General features: G+C 37.3%; 1 protein-coding gene across 1 annotated transcript; it reads right to left on the minus strand.

The window, feature by feature from the left end:
- Window positions 1–400: 400 nt before the first annotated feature.
- On the minus strand, window positions 401–17,295 carry LOC133097410 (disintegrin and metalloproteinase domain-containing protein 20-like). Its single transcript, XM_061199259.1, has 2 exons — window positions 15,243–17,295; window positions 401–597 (listed from the first exon to the last, which is right to left on the minus strand). The coding sequence occupies exons 1-2, from the start codon at window positions 17,293–17,295 to the stop codon at window positions 401–403; spliced, it is 2,250 nt and encodes a 749-aa protein (XP_061055242.1).
- Between the last annotated feature and the right edge of the window lie 5,024 nt (window positions 17,296–22,319).

Raw genomic sequence — 22,319 nt, forward strand, 5'->3', positions numbered from 1 at the left:
CCCCATGACGTAGAGGTCCCAGCCAACAGAGACGTAGGCTGAGGGCAAGGAGAACGCAGAACAAGAAATGGAAACGGAAGGAATTTCTTTCAGCCTAATACACATACATATCTACCCGTGTTAGGTATCTTTGTATATATTATAAATTAAGCAGCATTCTCCTTTTTTCCTCCTTTCACTTCTCTCCTACTTTGAGATACGGCGAATTGGCGGTGGTGAACTTTATAATTTGGTACTGAGAACGCAGGTTATCAAGGTGAGATTATGAGTGACCCGGATATTTGATTTTTATTTTTGAGGCTGTCCTACCTTCGTCGTGGAACTGAAACACCAGCTCTTCTCTGTTCTCAGGCAGGCTGAGTTCCCAACCGGAAGTTACCCCAGCCAAGGGCTCTCCCGCTCATTCTTCGGTTTTCCAGTTTGCGGACTGCAGATTTTGGGACCTCTCGCTCTCCATACTCACGTAACCAATTCCGCGAGCTCTGCCGTCAAAGAGCGCGAGAACCTGAGAGCGGGAAGTGTAACTTCCGGTGGGAAACCGCGGGCTGAGTTCTGAGGAGAGCGGCTGTTTCGCGTCCACTGTGAAGGTAGGCCTACCTCAAAAAAACGAAGAGTTTAGGTATTCCATTTGTTATTGTCTCTAGCTCTAGAGTATGTTCATTTCTTTTCTGGTTCACTCATATTTGTATCTCCTCTTGGTTCTGTTTCTCAGGAGGGCCTTGCCTATTACACCCAGTTTCATGATTATGGTCTGTGAGTCACTTTAGACTCAAGCTTAGACTCTCTTTCTCTAGCCCTTCCTGTGAATTTTGTAATCAACCAATTCCTAGTATTAAATATTCCCTTTTAATGTAGTAGAGAAGTTTTTCTATTTCACAACTGAAGCTGGACTGATGCAAATAAATTGTTCTAATATCACCCCAAATTATAATTACTTGTTTTGTAGTTGTTTTCAGGAACACAATTTTATGTTCCTTCTGACCCGAGTCAAATAATTACTTGAAATCTCAGTAGAATACTTTCTTTAAAAAGTGATGAAATTATTTTAATTTATCGGAAAATGTAGATTGTATATAAAACATGCATCTCCTATATGTCCATGAAGTTTCTTCATTTTACCACATTGCTTCACGTTTTTAAAAACAAACATAAGTTAGGGATGGCGGAATTTCCAGAGTATTGTACCCTGACACTCCCTTACTTCACTGCATCACACTGTGTTCTGCCTTTTCAGAAGGAACTAATATTAAGAATTTGATAGTGACTTGGAGTCATATTATTCCGTGGTACACTGGTATGTATTTCGAAACAGTATAGACTTGTGTATTTCAAATTGTGTATAGATGACAAAATACTGTACAAATTATTGGCAACTTGCGTTTTCATACAATGCTGTAATTTCAGACATTTAGCGTTACTGCTACATGCACCTCTAATTTATTTACCAAAGTTGCATTATATAAGTATTCAAAAATGTGTATATTCCCTTCCAGGTAATGGACAATTAAAACGTTTCCAATTTTTTTAAAACTTTCTATAATAAATACTCTTTTTTTATATGCACATGTGCAACAATTTATCTGATGTACTATACATACTTTAAATGGCCAGATCAAAGTGAATGCAAACCATTACTTTTGGTAGCTATTCCTAAATAACTCTACAAAATAGTTGTGTCAGTTCAAACTTTCAGCAACAGTGTATGAGAATTTTCTTTCTGCATATTTCTGTCCAAAACTTGGAGATGATTTTCTGTTAGATTGTGTGTCTTTTTTATTGATGTATGTGAATGCTTTATATAGTCTCAATAATAACATAATTCTTGCAAACATTTTGTCCTACTTTGTGACTAAGCTTTTTTTTTTTTTAAACTTCTTTATTGGAGTATAATTGCTTTACAGTGGTGTGTTAGTTGCTGCTGTATAACAAAGTGAATCAGCTATACGTATACATATATCCCCATATCCCCTCCTTCTTGGTCTCCCTCCCACCCTACACATCCCACCCCTCTAGGTGGTCACAAAGCACCGAGCTGACGTCCCTGTGGTATGTGGCTGCTTCCCACGTGACTAACCTTTTAATTTTATAGTGTCTTTAGTTGAACGTGCATTAATTTAATGTAGTCTAATTTATACATCTTTACTTTTTACTTTATCTTTTTCAAGAAATGCTTCCATTCTCCAAGACCGATCAGATATTCTCCCCCCCCCCACTTTTTTTTTTTAAAAAAAACCCAAGATTTAGTCTTTTTTTCTCTCTCAAATTTAAGTCTTTAACCTACCAGGAATTAATTTTATGTATGGCTTAGGTGGAATTCTAATTTTCTTATATTTTGTTTTTCTGTATGGACATTAACTACTCTAACATCATTTGTTATACATACAGTCCCTGACTTTTTTTTTTTAATTGAAGTATATTTGATTTACAATATTGTGTTAGTTTCTGGTGTACAGCAAAGTGAATCAGTTATACATACATTAAAAAATTTTTTTTTCATTATGGGTTATTACAGGATATTGGATATATATATTGAGCTATACAGTAGGACCTTGTCTATTTAATATATCGTAGTTTGTAGCTGCAATAAGTTCATTTATGTCATATTTTAGATTCCACATGTAAGTGATATCATATGGTATTTGTCTTTCTCTTTCTGACTTCACTTAGTATGGTAATCTCTAGTTCCATCCCCATAGCTGCAGATGGCATTATTTCATTCTTTTTTATAGCTGAATAGTGTTCCATTGTGTATATATGTACCACATCTTCTTTATCCATTCATCTGTCGATGGACATTTAGGTTGCTTCCATGTCCTGGCTGTTGTAAATAGTGTTGCTGTGAACGTTGGGGTGCATGGTCCTGGACTTCCATTTTTTAGCTTTACAATGGTGGGAGAGCAATACACATTCAGTAGAAATTGCACTTTGAATTTTGATCTTTTCCCAGGCTAGTGATACATGGTAAGATATTCTCTCATGTTGTGGCAACGAGCTGCAGCTCCCAGTCAGCCATGTATGTGATCATGAGGGTAGGCACCAATACACTTACACCATTCTGTACGCAGACAGCCATTCTGTTTTTCACTTTCAGCACTGCATTCAATAAATTACATGAGATAGTACTTTATTATATAATAAGCTTTGTGTTACATGATTTTGATTGACTATAGGCTAATGTGAGTGTTCTGAGCATGTTTTAAGGTAGGCTAGGCTAAGCTATAATGTTCATTTGGTTAGGTGTATCAAATGCACTTTGGGCTTATGATATTTTCAACTTCCAACAGGTATATCAGGACATAACTCCATTGTAAGTTGAGGAAGATCTGTATAGATCATATTTGAGTTTTTACTGTTTTTGGCTGTAATGGATAGTGTTGCCATGAACAGTCACGTGCATGTTTTTGGAGAATATAAATACACATTTTGGATGGATATATAGCTAGGATTGGAATTACTAGCATATATGGCTTATATGCATATGTCTAGCTTTGAGATATTGCCAAATACTTTTCCAAAGTGGTTATAAGCATTTACCTTTCTCTCTAACGTGAGTTCTTGTTTCTCTACTCATTGATTTTTAATATATATGACAAACCAATTTATGGTTGTCATTTATATTGATTTGTAAGAATCCTTTATTATTTATAATATTTTATATTTTCTAAATTTCCTTCTTAGCTTTTAGAATTTGTATATTAGAATTTTTTATGTAGAAATTCATGTAAGCTACATTTAATGGCAGTTTTTATATTTGTTTTCCAGTTCCATAGTTCTTACTTCTCAATCTAATTTGTCTGGGTCCTCAAACAAAAGTTAATATTAAGTGGTGATAAAGAACAACATTGCTTTATTCCCAATTTCACTGTGAACTCTGAAAAATTCATTTTAAAGTGTTCAGTTTTACGTTTCTCAACAATATTTATTATCAGGTTAGGAAAGTTTCCTTTTATTCCTACTTGGCTAAGAAATTCTTTTCATTGTCAATAGAGCTTAAAAGTTATTTAATTATTTTTTTGCATGTATTGGAATGAGCATGTGTTTTATTTCCTTTAATCCAGTAAGAAATTATATTTTCTGGTATTAAATTACCCTCGCCTTTTAAAAATGAGCCATACTTTATGAAAATGTTATTTCCCCCTGCTTAAAATGTTATTTCCTCATTTTTGCTGTATTTGTTATACTTGTTATTTATGATTTTTGTATCAATCTCTGCGAAATCAGTCTTTCTTTCTGGTATTGGTTCTTGTCCAAATTTTTACTAGACCCATGATATTAGTTGAATACCTTTTCCTTTAGTTTTTTCCTATAAAATAATTTCTGCATGTTAATAATTAAGATCTGTTCCTTAAGGTTCAATACTCAACAGTGTACTATTGGGGAGAAAAGTAAACTGAGTATATTTACTCTTTGGGTAAAATATAGGGAAAATAATACATCTATTATTAATTTCATTTTTTTTTTTTTTTAAATATTTATTTATTTATTTATTTATGGCTGTGTTGGGTCTTCGTTTCTGTGCGAGGGCTTTCTCTAGTTGTGGCGAGAGGGGGCCACTCTTCATCGCGGTGCGCGGGCCTCTCACTGTCACGGCCTCTCTTGTTGCGGAGCATTTGCTCCAGACGCGCAGGCTCAGTAGTTGTGGCTCACGGGCTTAGTTGCTCCGCGGCATGTGGGATCTTCCCAGACCAGGGCTCGAACCCGTGTCCCCTGCATTGGCAGGCAGATTCTCAACCACTGCGCCATCAGGGAAGCCCTATTAATTTCATTTTGTCAATCAGATTTTTATCTTTTACAAATTGATATTATTCATTTATATTTTTACTTAAAGTGACACGTTCTATCTAAGTAATTTGTTCATAGCATTTATTTATAATGCTTTAAATATATGCTACACTATATATATAAAAATATTACAATTTTTCATGACATATTTTTACTGGTGGTTTTATTTCTTTTTCATCTATATTTCTGGAAGTTGGCCTGTTGTGCTTTTTTTTAAATGAATATATTTCCATCCAGTTGATCATTTCTATTCTGTTTATTTAGCCTCCATTTCATTAATATTTGCTTCTTTTTATTATTTCCTGCCCCCTAATTTCCCTTAGGTTTACTTTTTTTTAGCCTAGCATTTTGAGGCCAGTGCTACAGTCCTTTATTTAGAAAAGTAGTAGGTGATGAATAAATGCTTAGGCTTTGGAATCAGATCTATCAGAGCTCCCACCTAGTAAATGCATGACTTTAAGGAAGGAGTAAAACCTCTTTAGACCTTAGGTTCCTTACATGCAGAAGGTGAAAACAATTACCTTCCCATGAGGCTATAGTGAAAGTTAAATGAAAAAATTTATATGAAGGGCTTCACATAGAGCCCACTGTATGGGTACATTTGTTATTCACCTTACTTTTAAGACAAACAAGAATTAATGTGCATGTTGATAATGAGAATTTTCTTAATGTTTTGTCATTTGTTTCACACTATCAGAGGGTTGTGTGTCCTCTTTTTTTCTTTTTCTTTAAAAATTCAGTAATAGAAATCTACACTCAGAATAAATTCACAGTTATATGGAGACATTTAATTCTGGTTTATCTTGTTTATCTAAATTGATTGAGATTTGCATGCTTGAAACACATAATGTGATCTTTTTTGTGATGAAAACAAGCCAGTTGGGAGAAAAATATTTTACCACTCTTATAACTATTTGGAGATTCATTTAAACTTTTTAATTTTATTTAATTTTTAATTTTATTTACTTATTTTTTGAGATATAGTTGATATATAATATTATATAAGTTACAGGTATACAGTATAGTGATTCACAATTTTTAAAGGTTATACTCCATTTTTAGTTATTATAAAATAATGGCTGTATTCCCTGTGTTGTACATTGTATACTTGTAGCTTGTTTTATACATGATAGTTTGTACCTCTTAATACCCTCGTTAGTTTTTTGAGAAATCTCCATACTGTTTTCCACAGTGGCTGCACCAATTTACATTCTCACCAACAGTGTACGAGGGTTCTCTTTTCTCCACATCCTGACCAACGATTTATTATTTGTATTCTTTTAAATAATAGCCATTCTGACATGTGTGTGGTGATACCATATTGTGGTTTTGATTTGCATTTCCCTAATGATTAGTGATGTTGAACACCTTTTCATGTGCCTGTTGGCTGTCACAGTGTTCTGTTTGAAAAGATATCTATTCAGTTCTTCACATTTTTTAATTGGGTGGTTTGGTTTTTTTTTTTTTTTGCTGATCAGTTGTATGAATTGTTTCTATATTTCAGATATTACTCCCTTATCAGTCATATCATTTGAAAATATTTTCTCCCATTCTGTAGATTGTCTTTTCATTTTGTCAGTGGATTCATTTGCTTTGCAAAAGCTTTTAAATTTAAGTCCCATTTGTTTATTTTTGCTTTTATTTCCTTTGCTTTAGGAGACAGATCCAAAAAAAAAATATTGCTACGATTTATGTCAAAAAGAGTGTTCTGCCTGTTTTCCTCTAGGAGTTTTATGGTATCCAGTCATATGTTTAGGTCTTTAATCCATTTTGAGTTTATTTTTTATGTGATGTTAGAGAATGTTCTCATTTCATTCTTTTACATGTAGCTGTTCAGTTTTTCTTACACCACTTATTAAAGAGACTGTCTTTTCTCCATTGTATATTCTTGTATCCTTTGTCATAGATTAATTGTCCGTAAGTACATGGATTTATTTCTGGACCCTCTATTCTGTTCCATTGTCTGTTTTTTTTTGTGCCAGTACCATACAGTTTTGATTACTGTAGCTTCATAGTCTAGTCTGAAGTCTTAGAGTTGTTATTCCTCCAGCTCTGAATTTCTTTCTCAAGATTGTTAGGCTAATCGAGGTCTTCTGTGTTTCCTTACAAATTTTGAAATTTGTCTAAGTTCTGTGAAAATAAAGCATTGGTATTTTGATATGGATTGCATTGAATCTGTAGATTGCCTTGGGATGTATGGTCATTTTAACAATACTAATTCTTTCAGTCCAGGGACACCATATATCTTTCCATCTGTTTGTATTGCCTTCCATTTCTTTCATCAGTGTCTTATAGTTATCCAAGTACAGGTTTTAGGCTGTTGTAAATAATGCTGCTATGAACATTGGGGGGTGCATATATCTATTTGAATTAATGTTTTAGTCTTTTCCAGATATATGTCCAGGAGTGGGATTGCTGGAGCATATGGGAGCTCAAGTATGTTTATTCCTATGTATTTTTTTCTTTTTGATGTGATGGTAAATGGGATTGTTTCCTTGATTTCTCTTTCTTACAGTTTATTGTTAGTGTGTAATAATGCAGCAGATTTCTGTACATTATTTTTGTATCCTGAAACTTTACCAGATTCATTGACAAGCTCTAGTAGTTTTCTGGTGGTGTCTTTAGAATTTTCTATGTACAATATCATGAAATCTGCAAACTGTGACAGTTACTGCTTCCTTTCCAATTTGGATTTCTTTTATTTCTTTTTCTTCTCTGATTGCTGTGGCTAGGACTTCTAAAGCTATGTTGAATAAAAAGTGGCAAGAGTGGGCATCTTGGGACTTCCCTGGTGGTGCAGTGGTTAAAAATCCCTCTGTCAGTGCAGGAGACATGGGTTTGATCTTTGGTCTGGGAAGATCCCACATGCTGCGGAGCAGCTAAGCCCGTGCACCACAGCTATTGAACCTGTGCCCTAGGGTCCACAAGCCACGACTGCTGAAGCCCACGTTCCTAGAGCCTGTGCTCCGCAACAAGAGAAGCCACTGCAGTGAGAAGCCTGCACACCGCAAGGAACAGTAGCCCCCTCTCGCCGCAACTAGAGAAAGCCCGCGCGCAGCAATGAAGACCCAACACAGCAATCAATCAATCAATCAATCAATAAGCAAGCAAGCAAGCAAGCATCCTTGTCTTATTCCTGATCTTAGAAGAAATGCTTTCAGCTTTTCACTGTTGAATGTGTTAGCTGCGTTTTTGTCATATATGGCCTATATTATTTTGAGGTATGTTCCCTCTATGTCTAGTTTCTGGAAAGTTTTTTTTAATCATAAGAGGATGTTGAATTTTATCAAAAGCATTTTCTGCATCTATTGTGATGATCACATAGTTTTTATTCTTCATTTTGTTAATGTGGTGCTCATATCAGTCGATTTGTAGATATTGAAAAATTCTTGCAACCCTGGGATAAATCCCACTTGATCATAGTGCATGATCCTTTTAATGTATTGTTGGATCCAGTTTGCTAATATTTTGTTGAGGATTTTTGCTTCTATGATCATCAGTGATGTTGGCCTATATATATTTTTTTTTTGTTATATCTTTGGTTTTGGTGTCAGGGTGATACTGGCCTCATAGAATGAGTTTGGAAGTGTTCCTTCCTCTGCAATTTTTTGGAATAGTTTTAGAAGTATAACTGTTAACTGTTCTGTAAATGTTTGGTAGAATTCACATGTGAAGGCAACTGGTCCTGCACTTTGGTTTGTTGGGAGTTTTTAAATTACTGATTCAGTTTCATTATTGGTAATTGGTCTGTTCATATTTTCTATTTCTTCCTGGTTCAGTCTTGGGAGGTTATACCTTTCTAGGAATTTGTCAATTTTCTTCTGGTTGTCTGTTTTTTGGGGGCATATAGTTGTTCATAGTAGACTCTTATAATCTTCCGTATTTCTGTGGTGTTGATTGTAAATTCTTTTTCATTTCTGATTTTATTGATTTGTCCCTCTCCCTTTTTTTCTTGATGAGTCTGGCAGAGGTTTATCAATTTTGTTTATCTTTTCAAAGAACCAGCTTTTAGTTTCACTGATCCCTTTATATTGTTTATTTAAGTCTCTGTTTCATTTACTTCTGCTGCTTGCAGAAGGAATGTTCTATATATATCAATTAAGTCCAACTGATCTATTGTGTCATATAAGGCCAGTGTTTTCTTACTGATTTTATGTTTGGATGATCTGTCCATTGATGTTAGTGGGGTGTTGAAGTCCCCTACTGTTATTGTATTATTATGACTTCTCCATTTATCTCAGTTAGGATTTGTTTTAGATACTCCTGTATTGGGTGTGTATATATTCAGTGTAATATCCCTCTGGTATTCATCCCTTTATGATTATATAATTTCTCTTTGTGTTTTGTTATAAGCTTTGTTTTTAAGCCTATTTCTTCTGATGTGAGTATTGCTTCACACACTTTCTTGTTTCTGTTTGGATAAAATATCTTTTGCCAAGCCCTCACTTTCAGTCTCTGTGTTTCTTTAGCTCTGAAGTGAGCCTCTTGTAGGCAGCATATTGAAAGTCTTGGTTTTCTTAATCCAATCAGCTACTCTGTGTCTGTTGATTGGAGCATTTAGTCCATTGACTTTTTTTGAGTTATTGTTAATTTACAGTATTACATAAGTTTCAGGTGTACAATATACTGGTTCACAATTTTTAAAGATTATACTCCATTTATAGTTGTTACAACATATTGGCTATGTTCCCTGAGCTGTACAATATATCCTTCTAGATTATTCATTTTATACATAAAAGTTTGCACTTCTTAATCACCCACTCCTATCTTGCCCCTCCCTGCTTCTCTCTCCAACTTTTAACCATGAGTTTGTTCTCTGTATCTTCCAGTCTGTTTCTTTTTTGTTACATTAACTGGTTTGTTTTATTTTTTAGATTCGAAATATAAGTGATAACATAGTATTTGTTTTTGTCTGTCTGACTTATTTCACTAAACATAATACCCTCCAAGTCCAACCGTGTTGTTCCAAATGGCACAATTTCATTCTTATGGCAGAGTGGTATTCCATTGTATATATATACCGTATCTTCTTTATGCATTCATCTGTTGATGGACATTTACTTTGGCTGCTGTGAACATTGGGGTGTACGTATCTTCTTGATTTAGTGTTTCGGTTTTCTTTGCCCTGTGGCTGGTGTGTGGCAGCTTGTTGGTAAGGCTGGTCTCAAGGTTAGGGCAGGCTCACTGGTGAGCAGGGCCCACACCTTGCAGGTCCCAGAGCACGTTGCTGGCTTGCTGGTGGGTAGGCTGGGTCTACAGGCTGCCAGGCTCTGGTTTCCTGGGGTTGGTGTCCACCCACTTGTGGGTGAAGGTGGTTCTGAGGATAAGAAAGGCTTGCTGCTGGGCAGGACCTGGGATTCTGGGGCTGGTGCCTGGCCCCTTGTGTTTGGGGATGAGTCCCTGGGTGTTTGGCTTCAGTGCCCTTGTTGTCCCAGTTTAGTGCCTGCACACTGGTGTGTGGGGATGACACCTGGGCCCTTTAGTGGACAGGATCTTGATCAGGGTCATCTGTGGGATAGAGGGTATTAGGCAGCCTGTCTGCTGGTGGGTGGGGTTGTGTCCCCACCTAGTTAGTTGCTTTGCCTGAGGCATCCCAACACTGTTGCCAACAGGCTCTTGGGCTCTGATGGGCCTGGATCCTGATGTTAATAAATCTAGAGGAGGCATTCCAGAATGGCACTTACCAGTACCGGTGTCCGCATTGTAGAATGAGCTCCATCCATCCAAAAATGGATGTCACTCATGTCTGTGTGCCTAGGGTGAGCTCCAGTTGTCCTGACACTCTGGGAGACGCTCCAAGATCAGCAGGTAGGTTTGACCCAGGCTCCTTTCAAATTACTCCTTCTGCCCTGGGTCCCAGAGTGTGTGAGGACCTGTGTGCACCATTTAGGAATGGAGTCTCTGTTTCACACAGTCCTCAGGCACTCCCAGAGATGAGCCCTACTGGCCTTCAAAGCCAAATGTTGTGGAGGCTTTTCTTCCTGGAACAGGATGCCTGGGGTAGGGAGCCTGATGTGGGATTCAGACCCCTCACTCCTTGGGGAGAACCTATGCAATTGTAATTATTCTCCTGTTTGTGGGTTGGCCACCTGGGGCTATGGAACTTGATTGTCCGGCTACTCTGCCCCTCTTACATATGTTGTTGTGGTTCCTTCTTTATATATTTAATTGTAGAAATTTTTTTTGTTAGGTTCTGGTTTCTTTCATCCAGAGTTGTTTTGCCAATAGTTATAATTTTGGTGTGCCAATGAGAGGAGGTCTTTCTACTCTGCCACCTGATCCATTGACATTTAAAGCAATTAATGATGGTGGAGTAAAAGGATGTGGAGCTCAACTCCCGCCACAAATAAACCAAAAATACATCTACACGTGGAACAATTCTCACTGAAACTTACTGCAAATTGGCTGAAGGACTACTGTACAAATAAGGCTGTAGAAAAGATATACATGTAATTGTGTAGGATGGGAGGAAAAGCAATAGGGATAGGATCTGTGCCCCTGGCAGTGGGCTGAGAGGAAAAGGGAGATTGCATGGGGGAATTACCTGCCGCTTCCCCCACCCCAGGTTGTGAGCAGGTTGAGCCACAGACTGGGCCTCCCAGTACTGGGGTCTTACACATAGGAGACAAGCTCTGTGGTATGTGGAGAACCAGTGGGACAGATAGGCTTGAGAAAGTTGGACTCAACTCCTGAGGAGTATGTGGGTGCTGGGTTACTGTCAGGCCGGTTGGAGAGATTCCTTCCCTAGTGTCTGCCAGGTTACCCTTTTTTTTTTGCAAGGGTACCCTTGATTGCCTTGCTGTGCTTCCCTGCCCTATTTGAACTAAAGCCCTGGTCCAGCTCACTCTGCACCAGAGGACCTTAGCAATATTTTCTTGCATATATCTCCTCAGGAGAGGGGAAAAAATAAACAAAAAGGGACTACATCAAACTTTAAAGTTTTTCACGCAAAGGAACCTATCAACAAAATGAAAAGGCTACATACTAAATGAGAGAAGATAGTCTCAAATGATACATCTGATAAGAGATTAATATCCAATGTATACAAAGAACACATACAAGTCAACAAATCAAAGAACTCGATTAAAAACTGGTCAAAAGGACTGAATAGACATTTTTCCAATGAAGACATATAGATGGCTAACAGGCACATGAAAAGATGCCCAATGTCACTAATTATTAGAGAAATGCAAATCAAAACCACAATGAGATATCACCTCACAACTGTCAAAATGGCTATAATCATAAGAACACAGATTGGGACTTCCCTGGTGGTGCAGTGGTTAAGAATCCGACTGCCAACACAGGGGACATGGGTTCGAGCCCTGGTCCGGGAAGACCCCACATGCCACAGAGCAACTAAGCCCCTGCACCGCAACTACTGATCCTGTGCTCTAGAGCCCGAGAGCCACAACTGCTGAGCCCACATGCTGCAACTATTGAAGCCCACGTGCCTAGAACCTGTGCTCTGCAACAAGAGAAGCCACTGCAATGAGAGGCCTGCGCACTGCAACGAAAAGTAGCCCCTGCTTGCCACAGCTAGAGAGCCCACGCACAGCAGTGAAGACCCAACGCAGCCAATAAATAAATAGATAGATACATAAAATAAAATTACTTAAAAAAAAAAAGAACAGAGATAAAAAATGTTGGCAAGGGTGTGGAAAACAGGGAGCCCTTGGACAGTGTTGGTGGGGATATAAATTGGTGCAGCCCCTATGGAAAACAGTATGGAGGTTCCTCCAAAATCTAGAAGTAAAACTACCATGTGATCCAGCAATTCCACACCTGGGTATATATCTGCAAGAAATGAAAACACTAATTTGAAAAGATACATGCACCCAATGTTCCCAGCAACACTATTTACAGTAAACAAGACATGGACACAATCCAAGTGCCCATCAACAGACAAATGGATAAAGAAGATGTGGTATATGTATGTATAATGGAATATTATTCAGCCATAAATAAGAATGAAGTTCTGCCATTTGTAACAATGTTGAATGACTCAAGAATACTATGCTTAGTGAAATAAGTCAGACAAAGAGAAATACTGTGTGATATTACTTATATATGGAATCTAAAAAATAATACCAGTGAATGTATATGCAAAAGAGAAACAGACTCACAGTTATACAAAACAAACTAGTGGTTACCAAAGGGGAGAGGGAAAGGAGGAGGGACAAATTAGGAGTATGGGATTAAGAGATACAAACTACTATGTCTAAAATAGATAAGCAACAAGGATATTTTGTATATCATAGGGCGTTATAGTCATTATAATAACTTATAATGGAGTATAATCTGCAAAAACACAATCTGTATGCCGTATACTGAAACTAATATAATCAATCAACTCTACTTCAATAAAAAGTAAAGTAAAATAATTATTGAGAGATATGTACTTGTTTCCATTTATTACTTGTTTTCGTAATTCTTCTCTGTTCATTTCTTCTTTTTGTTTCTTCCCTTGTGGTTTGATGATTTTCTTTAGTACTGTGCTTGTGTTCCTTTCTATAAATAGAAAGTTTTTGCATATCTGTTACAGGTTTTTGATTTGTGGTTACCATGTGGTTCATAAATGTTGGTGTATAATTATATCTACTTGTTTTAAGCTGGTAGTTATTTAAGTTCAAATGCATTCTAAAGATCTATATTTTTTGCTCCCCTCTCCCACACTTTGTTTCTGATGTCATATTTTACATCTTCCTGCTTATTCCTTGACTGTTTATTTTAGTTATTGTTGCTTTTACATTATTTTGTTTTTTAATCTATGTACTGGCATATTTAAGTGGTTGGTCCTCAGTCCTTATATAATATTTGCCTTTCCTAGTGGGATTTTCCCTTTCCTATAGATTCTTCTTTTCCACTTAGAGAATAACAAAAACTAACAGCAGAGGTCCTTTCACTGGGCCAAATCTAATGCTTAAATCAAATGCAACATCAGTAAGTACTCAGGGGAAAAAATAGGTGGCAGGTGTTCACAGTTTTCAGAATTTCTTTTTGATGCCTGAAATTTTAGTTCTTCTACTCTATATTGTTACCTTAATTCTCTGGTGCCCCTAAACTTGGTTCTTAAAATATAATTAGTATTGTTTAGGTTTTTTCCAGAGGAAAGAAGGTTGCTGTGACTTGCATATCCTAAAGAGACTTATAAGTATATTCTTTATCCATATTATAAGTAAAAATTATGAAGGATTTGAGTGGCACATATAATTGTTCTCTTTTTTCTGATTTTAAAGTAATTCTAAGTTTAAATCACCTCCCCGAGATGGAAGGGTAGTGGTGTGAACAGTTCAAACCTTCTGATGTCAGACTTCTTTATGCCAAGTTAAGTACTGTATCAGTCAGAGTTCAGTCACAAGAGAGGAACCCACACTATGAGGATAATCATGAGTTATGAAGATGTAGCTATTACTCCTAGGGCTGGGGCTTGCAGGAAAGAGGTGGCATTAATAAACCTACAGGTTTTGAATAGGTCCCATGGATCTAGGACTCAGTCTAGGACTCAGGGATTTGGTAGAAGACTCCAGGACCTGGGACTCAGAACTAAGAAAGTTAAGATGCTTGGTAGCTGTGCCAGTATCTGTGAGGCTGAAAAGTAACGTCCATTAGGGAGTATATATAATATAATAGACAATTGTATGTAAAGACAAAAGTGTATGTATGTATATATAGTAATAATATGCAGACTGAGGTTTACTTTCTTGTCATGGTGAGAGCTGTTAATGATGCAACACTGACATGAACAGTGATAAAATATTTCCCATGTATCTAGTCTCCCTCTAGTTCTTTCTGTTAGCAGAAACAAATAATAAGGGGACTGGCAAAGAAGAAATGGGATTTGTAGGTTCCCATTCCCTGTGTGACAAAGTACAAAGGGGAAGGATGTTTAGAATTGAGAGATAGCAAATTAAAAGTGCACACACACACACACATACACACACCTTCATGAGCTGTGCCTTTGCTCAGGAAACACAGAGTAATTTCAAGAAAAATTAACCACTAAGTTGCTTAAAATAACGGAAAGTAAAAGTGTTCTAGGAATTAACATATTTTACTGATTGTTTAATTGGTAATGTTTATGATCCAGAATAATGAAATATCTCTGGGGTTTTCTGTCAGTGATCTGTGACACATGGTGTAACATGTCTACCACCAGGAAACTAAAACTTAAAACATGAGAAATTTCATAGGTTTTGGATTTTTTTTTGAAATCACAAATTTTGGCTTTTTAGATGGAGTTGGAACGTTTTTCTCTTTTTCCTTAGGTGAAATCAGAACATTTTGTACATTTTCCTTAGGTAACATCTCAACATTTTGCCCTTCTTACTGAGGTTAAGTCTGAGCTCTTTTCCCTTTTTGCTTAGCTGATCTTTTTTGTCTCTTAAACAACAAAAGCAACAAACAAACTAATAAAACAAAAAAAGGACTCAAGCAAAATAGCAGCAGGTAACTCTTGCCTTTCACGTTTTCTTCCTTTTTGCCAGAGGGTGGGCCACTATCAACACTGCCTCCACTACCTTTTACCAGGCATTTGGGTGGGTCCCACTCGGAGTTGCAGTGGCAGTGATGTCTGTTGTTACAGACTCCGTTCATATTGCAGATCTTAGGTGAACAACCACTTTCAAAACTGGGCCTAAAAATACACTTTCTTCCGATGCAGATATGTTCTATACCACACTCTGTACCATCTTTCACTTCACCAATATCAGGTATGGTCATCCCAAGATGGTAGTCTGTACCCCAGCAGTCGACTCCATTGATGTGAGTCCAATGCACAGTAGAATGATCTCTCAGGAGGGGAATTTCTCTCACATTCTCACACTGAATCCTCCCACACAGGATATCTGGGATTCTGCATTGTATATATGAAGTGGTTGTGAGACCACAGTTACCAAAACGGTCACCTCGGGTATTCACTTCCCTGTAGCAAGTCTCGTTTGTGCTCCTGGCCTCCTTGCCAAAAATTTTTCTACACTGTTCATTGCGGTTATTGCATCTCTTTTCATAGCAGTAACCACCACCTGTGCAAGGGGTCCCATCCTGCATATACACATCTTCTGGACACTGATAGGATGTCCCATTACACCACTCTGGAAGATCACATTCATTTTCTTCTTTTCTACACATGTAACCTGCTGGCATCAAGTCACAATTTTTGCAACAAAGGCCAAAAGCACAAGTAGCCCCAAGTCTCAGAGTGCAGTCTGGCTGACAACAGGGATCTTTTGCACACATATACATGGAACCACAGTCACACTCTTCTCCTTCATCAACCACACTGTTCCCACAGCGTGTCTGTGTGAAGATATTCTCTGGATTTGGTGAAATGTGCAAACACTTTATTTTTGCAACAGTGTTCCAATATGCAGCATAACTGCAGTTGCTGAATCGAGTTGCCAGAGATTTACTTGGAAACATTATGCATGCTTTAGCCCCACACTTACATGTGTTTTCATCGTGTTGCATACCCAGATTATGACCAATCTCGTGTGACACAATATATGCAAAATCATACAATTTATCACCCATAAAACTATCAACTCCACAATTATAACGTTGTTGACATACGGTTCCAACATAGGCTAAGCCAAGTAGGATACCAAAATTTTTCTTTACAAAAATATGTGCAATATCATGTGGCAAGCGGGTATTAAAACTCTTTTTCTTCCATTGACAAAATTCTTCCAAGAGATTATGTATGTTTTCTGTTGGAAGGAGGTTTTCTTTAGACCAGATCTCGATTCCAGTCAAAACCACATTAACATCCAGTAGTTGTAAAAAGTTCCCTATTTCATTGACAACAAGGCATACTTCATACTGCACATTTGAGGTATTACTTTGGTGATGAAGATATCGATTGTGGTCTACCACCACTGCCAGTTCAAGGAAACGCCTGTGGGTCCACCAGCCTTCATACCCACTTTGCTTCAAAGTGTAATTAACACTTTCTTGAAACTTCAGTTGTCGTGCTATTTCTTCATCTGTTAATCCACATCTTCTGGGTGGAAATTCTGTCTCTCCATATTCCATCTGATATAGCAGATGTTCAAATGAGGTAGAAAGACTTTTGGGCTTGATTTCATAAACAACATTATTTATCTGTAATATTCCTTGTAAGCCCATCAAACATGTACTGAGGGCAACCAGGGATTCTGGGACCCCCTCCACGTAACCCTGATAGTAGCAGTCATTTTGGATAAAAGGCTTGTCCTCCAGGAGAGCATGCTTGTTTGTGTAGGTGAACACTGGGAGGTGTTTAGAGAACAAAAGCTTGTTGACCTTCATGTGAAGAACGTGTCTCTGGCCCCCAAAACGCAGGCTGTAAGAGAGCCAGCCAGGAGGCTTCATGCCTCTGCCAGTGTGTGTTATCCTCAAGGGTATGACCACTTCTGGAGGACCATGGTGTTGGGAGTGCCCAACATAGAATGATCCAGAAAGGAGCAGAAACACCCCAAACCAGAGCAGCAGGAGAGTGATCCTCACACACACCAAGGCCTTATCCATGGCCATTATGGCGCCACGATATGGAGCCAGTGGTGAGAACAAAAGTGTGTAGAGCAGGACGCATCACTGTTCTGTCTCATCCCTGTAAGCTGACTGTATGCAGCACTGACCTTTAATCTGTTTTCTGTCAGAGTCACACTGCCAGAGCTGTAGCACTAAAACAAAAAAAAAGAGCAGAGACAAGGCTGGGAGTCATGAGCAAACCAAGACAGGGGGAAGAGAAGGGCGTGGGTTAAAATGGATGAGTGTTTGGCTAAAGACATGGCTGAGTATACTGCATTGCATTTGCTCTTAAGTACTGGTGAGACAGAGACCATGGGTGTCCAAAGGAATGGTGATTGGCCTAGGGTGACACTTGTTGAACCTAGATGAAGGACACATTGTTCTTTTCTCTAAATATATGAAAACGTGTGGACATTTCCATAGAAATAGGTAAGACAAAAGGTTCTTAATGGAAAGGGGAACATATATCCTGTTTTGAGAGGGAGTTTTCATTTATACATATTAATTACCACTTTGTAGTGATTCTTTTCAATTTCCAGTGGTAAATTATTTAGTCACATTACTTAGGAGAGATATTTTAAAAAATACTCACATATATCATAATTTTGTCCCATTCATGTAACTAATTATTACTTGTCCTACCTTCTTACTGTTTTCCTTTTTCATTTAATTCTGTCCAACTGCAAGGGTCAAAGTATCAATTGTCTTACACATATATTAGTATGTTCACTCAACAATAGGCAATTTTATATTTGAGGTGGGAAGACCATGGATCGTTACGGGTGTTGTTCAGATATGTTTATATTTGATTATTCCCTTAAGAAGAACAACATTTTCAAATCATCTGGAAATATAAAATTGAAGGAAATCAAACTAGCTGGGAAAGTGAGAGTTAAGAGATGGGAGTACAGTGGCCCTCTGTATCTACAAGTGCCACTTCTCCAGATTAAACTCACTGTGGATCAAAAATCCAGAGCTTTCAGAGAAAGCTCTGAAAAGCAAAACTTTAGCTGCACACAGGCAAATATTTAGATAACATTCACATTCTATGTCTAACTCTACATAGCATTTACTTTGTAGTAGTTGTTATAAGTAGTCTGGAGATGATTTGGAGTGTACGGGAGGATGTGCGTAGTAGCTTATATGCAAATACTACACCGTTATACATAAGGGTCATGAGCATCTGTGGATTTTGGTATCCATGGGGGATCCTAGGACCAGTCCCCCATGGATAACAAGGGGCGACTATATACTGAAGGCAAAATAAAGGCAGAGAAAATCAATCACAAAAAAAAGGGAGGAAAATGTTGGGGAAGGTTATATTTTCCTACAAGGTTGAAGACATATAAGTTCCCTCATTTTTAGGATGTAAGGCAGCCAACTCCCAAGTTCAACCTTCACATGTACCTGTTTCATAAAAAGAACGTATCCTATATGCAAAATACATATACACAAAATTTTATGGGAATGATACAAACGTATTATCACACATTTGTGAAAATGAGAAATTGGTGCTAGCACAATGCCTGTCTGCCAACACTGATGTTACTTTCTTCCTTGAATAACATATTAATAAACCACATAATCTGCAATCATTGTTCTACACACATAGGAAACATAAAGGAGTAAAACAGGCTTAAATAATTTGATGGTCCTGAGTACAAATTTGGACATAGTGGTTGGGGCAAAGATACACATTAGGTATTTGTAAAATCGCATTCAACATTTTACATATAAAATGCCTATTTTTATTCATCTAATGAATATCCACAGTCTTCATCAAATCACTGAAGTACAGAGAGTGCTTAAGGCAATGACATCAAGAACAACTGCACAAATTGAAAAAACAGAAGAAAGTGAAGTCACCTTTGAGGGATGTAGAACACCCTGACCAAATGCAGATTCCATAGTAGGTCATATAAAAGTGATAATTGCCTGATTCAGGACCTATCATCTCCTGGACCATGTACCCATGTCTGCTCAATTTTTTAAAAATCTTGGTTCTATATACCTTGACCTCTTTTCTCTGGAATCACTTTTCTTTCCCTTTTGGAATCTTACTTTCATGGAAAGCAACAAAAACCTCCTCTCTCCTCACACTTCTATCCTTATTCCTACTTAATTCTTTTAAACCTGTCAACAATGTGAAGCCCAGCAAAGAGGAAAATTTTCATTCTCAGAATTCCCATATGCCATACACACTGGATCTCTGGTTGCAATTTGCTTGGATTACCTAAGCCACTTTCAGTCCACTAAACAAGTAGCCATCTCATTACACCACTATCTTTCTTTTTCACTCTTATACCCACTCCCAATCAATCCTGTGGAAGCCTCAGAGTCTGGGCATCTGATTTACTAATTTATTCTCCAGCGATAATTTTCGCCGTCTCTTGTTTTAAGCAAGCATGTGGACAACCCACAGAACACTAAGGTTATTTTACCTTTGGAACTCAGTTTCAACAATGTGAAGCCATTCACCTCTAACCATAAACTTTATCTTATTAGAACCCATGACTACATTCATGCTTACGTATAAAACTTAATCATAACTATTGTTCTTAATATATTTACTCTTCAAGTTAATAAAGGACTTAAATATTCTTTCTGCAATTTCCAGCACATTTTAGGTTTTGTTCATCTTACTTTTAACCTTCACAGCTAGTTCTAGACTGCATCATTTCAACCACTGTCACCTAAAATCCTCAACTCAAACTAGATTAACCCTTTTTGCTTGATTTCTCCATTCCTACAACAAACTGCCAACACTGCTGGGAAAATAAATTGAGTACTTGCAGGGGAATGCATAAAAGGAGGAAACTACCAATTGGGATGACATAGCCTGATACTTTAGGATGAAGGATGAAGTCCTGAACAGATATTTTATTTCAACACACTATGCTTGTAGTAATTTGAGCTATGTTGTCCACATTTTCCTTAACTTTCTGATTCTAAATTTATTCATCAATGCATAGGGCCCTCAGTTGAAAACTACATTATCTTTGTTTTCTCAAGTTGTTTTTATTAAATTTCAAAAATGTTAGTTTCAACTGTAATTCCAATAATTCTCCATTTTGTGATGTTTAACACAGGATCTGGTATGTTACTTTGTGTTTGTTTTATTGTTGCAGTTACTTGGTGGGAGACTTGTTTCATGACAAACGTTATCATCACCATTAAAGTGACCTGAGTTCCTAGGGTACTCGGGTACTTTTCTAGGACTAAATGGGAGGACTGTTTCACAAAATGTTAAGAGCCCAGGAGAAGACAGCAAGGTCACTAAATGAACATTTTGAGGCCAATACCTCTTAGGATTATTTGTATAATCCTAATATAAGGACTTACTCTCCATGTCTCTCTTGATATATATTTGGTAATTGTTATGGAGTATGAATTGTTATTGTGATTAAAAAAAAGAATTATTTATGAATAATAGAGTACTGTTGAGAGTAAACTGAAACAGCATGATATCATCAGAATTTATTCCTAAGATCTCAGCTTGCAAGCAGGTAATAGGAAAACAAACTCCGAAGAATACTAAAGCAATACTACATTTACCCCCATTATGTTATTTTTACAATGACTACAGAGGCTACACCTCCTGAGAGAATATAACGTTATCATTAATAACATGCTATAGTGTACAGTGGTACAAAGACTGCCAAGTAGACTGCTGTACATCATCTTATACAAATTCTTTTTATCTCCCTACAGTTTCATCAGAGTCATCAATCTCTGTACCCTAATTACCATGTCCCTTCTCACTTTCATTTATAGCTTAATTCACTGTTATCCAGAAGATGAGTAACATAACTTTGTGGCTCTCAACCAAGCAAATTAGAGTAGAATACGAAATAATAAATGTCATAGTTCCCTCTCAAGATCTGAATACTTGGTAAAGACTCTTGGTGTGTGTGTGTGTGTGTGTGTGTGTTTTCAGACATACACAAATGCTAGTGCTTGGGTCCTTTACAGTTGAATTCTTTGAATGACTTACCAGATGAATTAGTAATTCCCATGGTCCTTTCTAGCTATAGCCATATTCATAGAGTTTGTACTGCCTATTTCTGTGAACAAAGTTTTTATTCCAGAGCTCACATGACAAAGAGAGATCTAAACCCCTTTCTGTTTTGTCTCTAATTTGATTAAATTCTAGATCTAGCTGCTTAGCAACAAGATTCTCCTAGTTCTGTAGACCATGACAACTGGCTAAAGTCTCTCCTCACAGTGGCTCCACCATCTCCATCAAACTTTAATTCTAATTACTCTTCAATCTGAATAAATCTGACTATATTCCTTATCTGCAACCCCTGAGCTCCCAACATACAGTATAAGCACTTTAGTTTCAGTAATTTTGATCATACTGTTATTTCTTTGTAGGTCAATGAATAACTCAGAGGCACTTCATGTGTGCACATACAGTTCATCTCTTGTGGAAACTTTGTCATTAAAAAAGGCAAGCTAAATTTAGAGGAAGAAATGAGTAAAGAACAGCATGGGAATAAATTTAATAGGTAAGTTGAAGCTGGCATTTAAAAATTGATATCATAAGTTAACAGTAATTAGCAAGTTGGCCTGGGTAAACCAAGGAAGCAAGATTAGGTATTTATTATCCTTGAGAGTTTATGCATGGGACAAAGAGAAGGTTGGCAATGTCTGTAAGTCTGGTGTCTGCTGGTGTCTTTCTATTGCCTTTCCACCTTAGGACGTCCATATCTGGACTATTTCCAATATTGGAAAATTTCACTTTCTTTCTGGCTTTCATCACAGCTACTTTTTTAAACGACCAAATTTGGCTATGACTTTGTTCATCTTTCTATTAGTTTTCTAGGGCTGTTCTAACAAAGAAGGCAAAATGAGTGATTTAACAGAAATTTATTGCTTGACAGTTCTGGAGACTGGAAGTCCAGTGTCAGTGTCCACAGGGTCTTATTCTTTCTGAAGCCACTAGGGAAGGATCTATTCTAGGCTTCTCTCCTAGCTTCTGGTAGTTCCCTGCCTTGAGGCAACATGATTCAGTTTTCATATGA

The sequence above is a fragment of the Eubalaena glacialis genome, chromosome 9 (genome assembly GCF_028564815.1).
Source record: "Eubalaena glacialis isolate mEubGla1 chromosome 9, mEubGla1.1.hap2.+ XY, whole genome shotgun sequence".
Lineage (NCBI taxonomy): Eukaryota > Metazoa > Chordata > Mammalia > Artiodactyla > Balaenidae > Eubalaena > Eubalaena glacialis.

Coding starts and splice junctions, on each gene's coding strand:
- LOC133097410 (XM_061199259.1), bottom strand. CDS start 17,295: ATGGCCATGGATAAGGCCTTGGTGTGTGTGAGGATCACTCTCCTGCTG. Junction 598..15,242: donor AAAGGAAGAAAACGTGAAAG/GCAAGAGTTACC, acceptor CGTTTTTTTGAG/GTAGGCCTACCTTCACAGTG.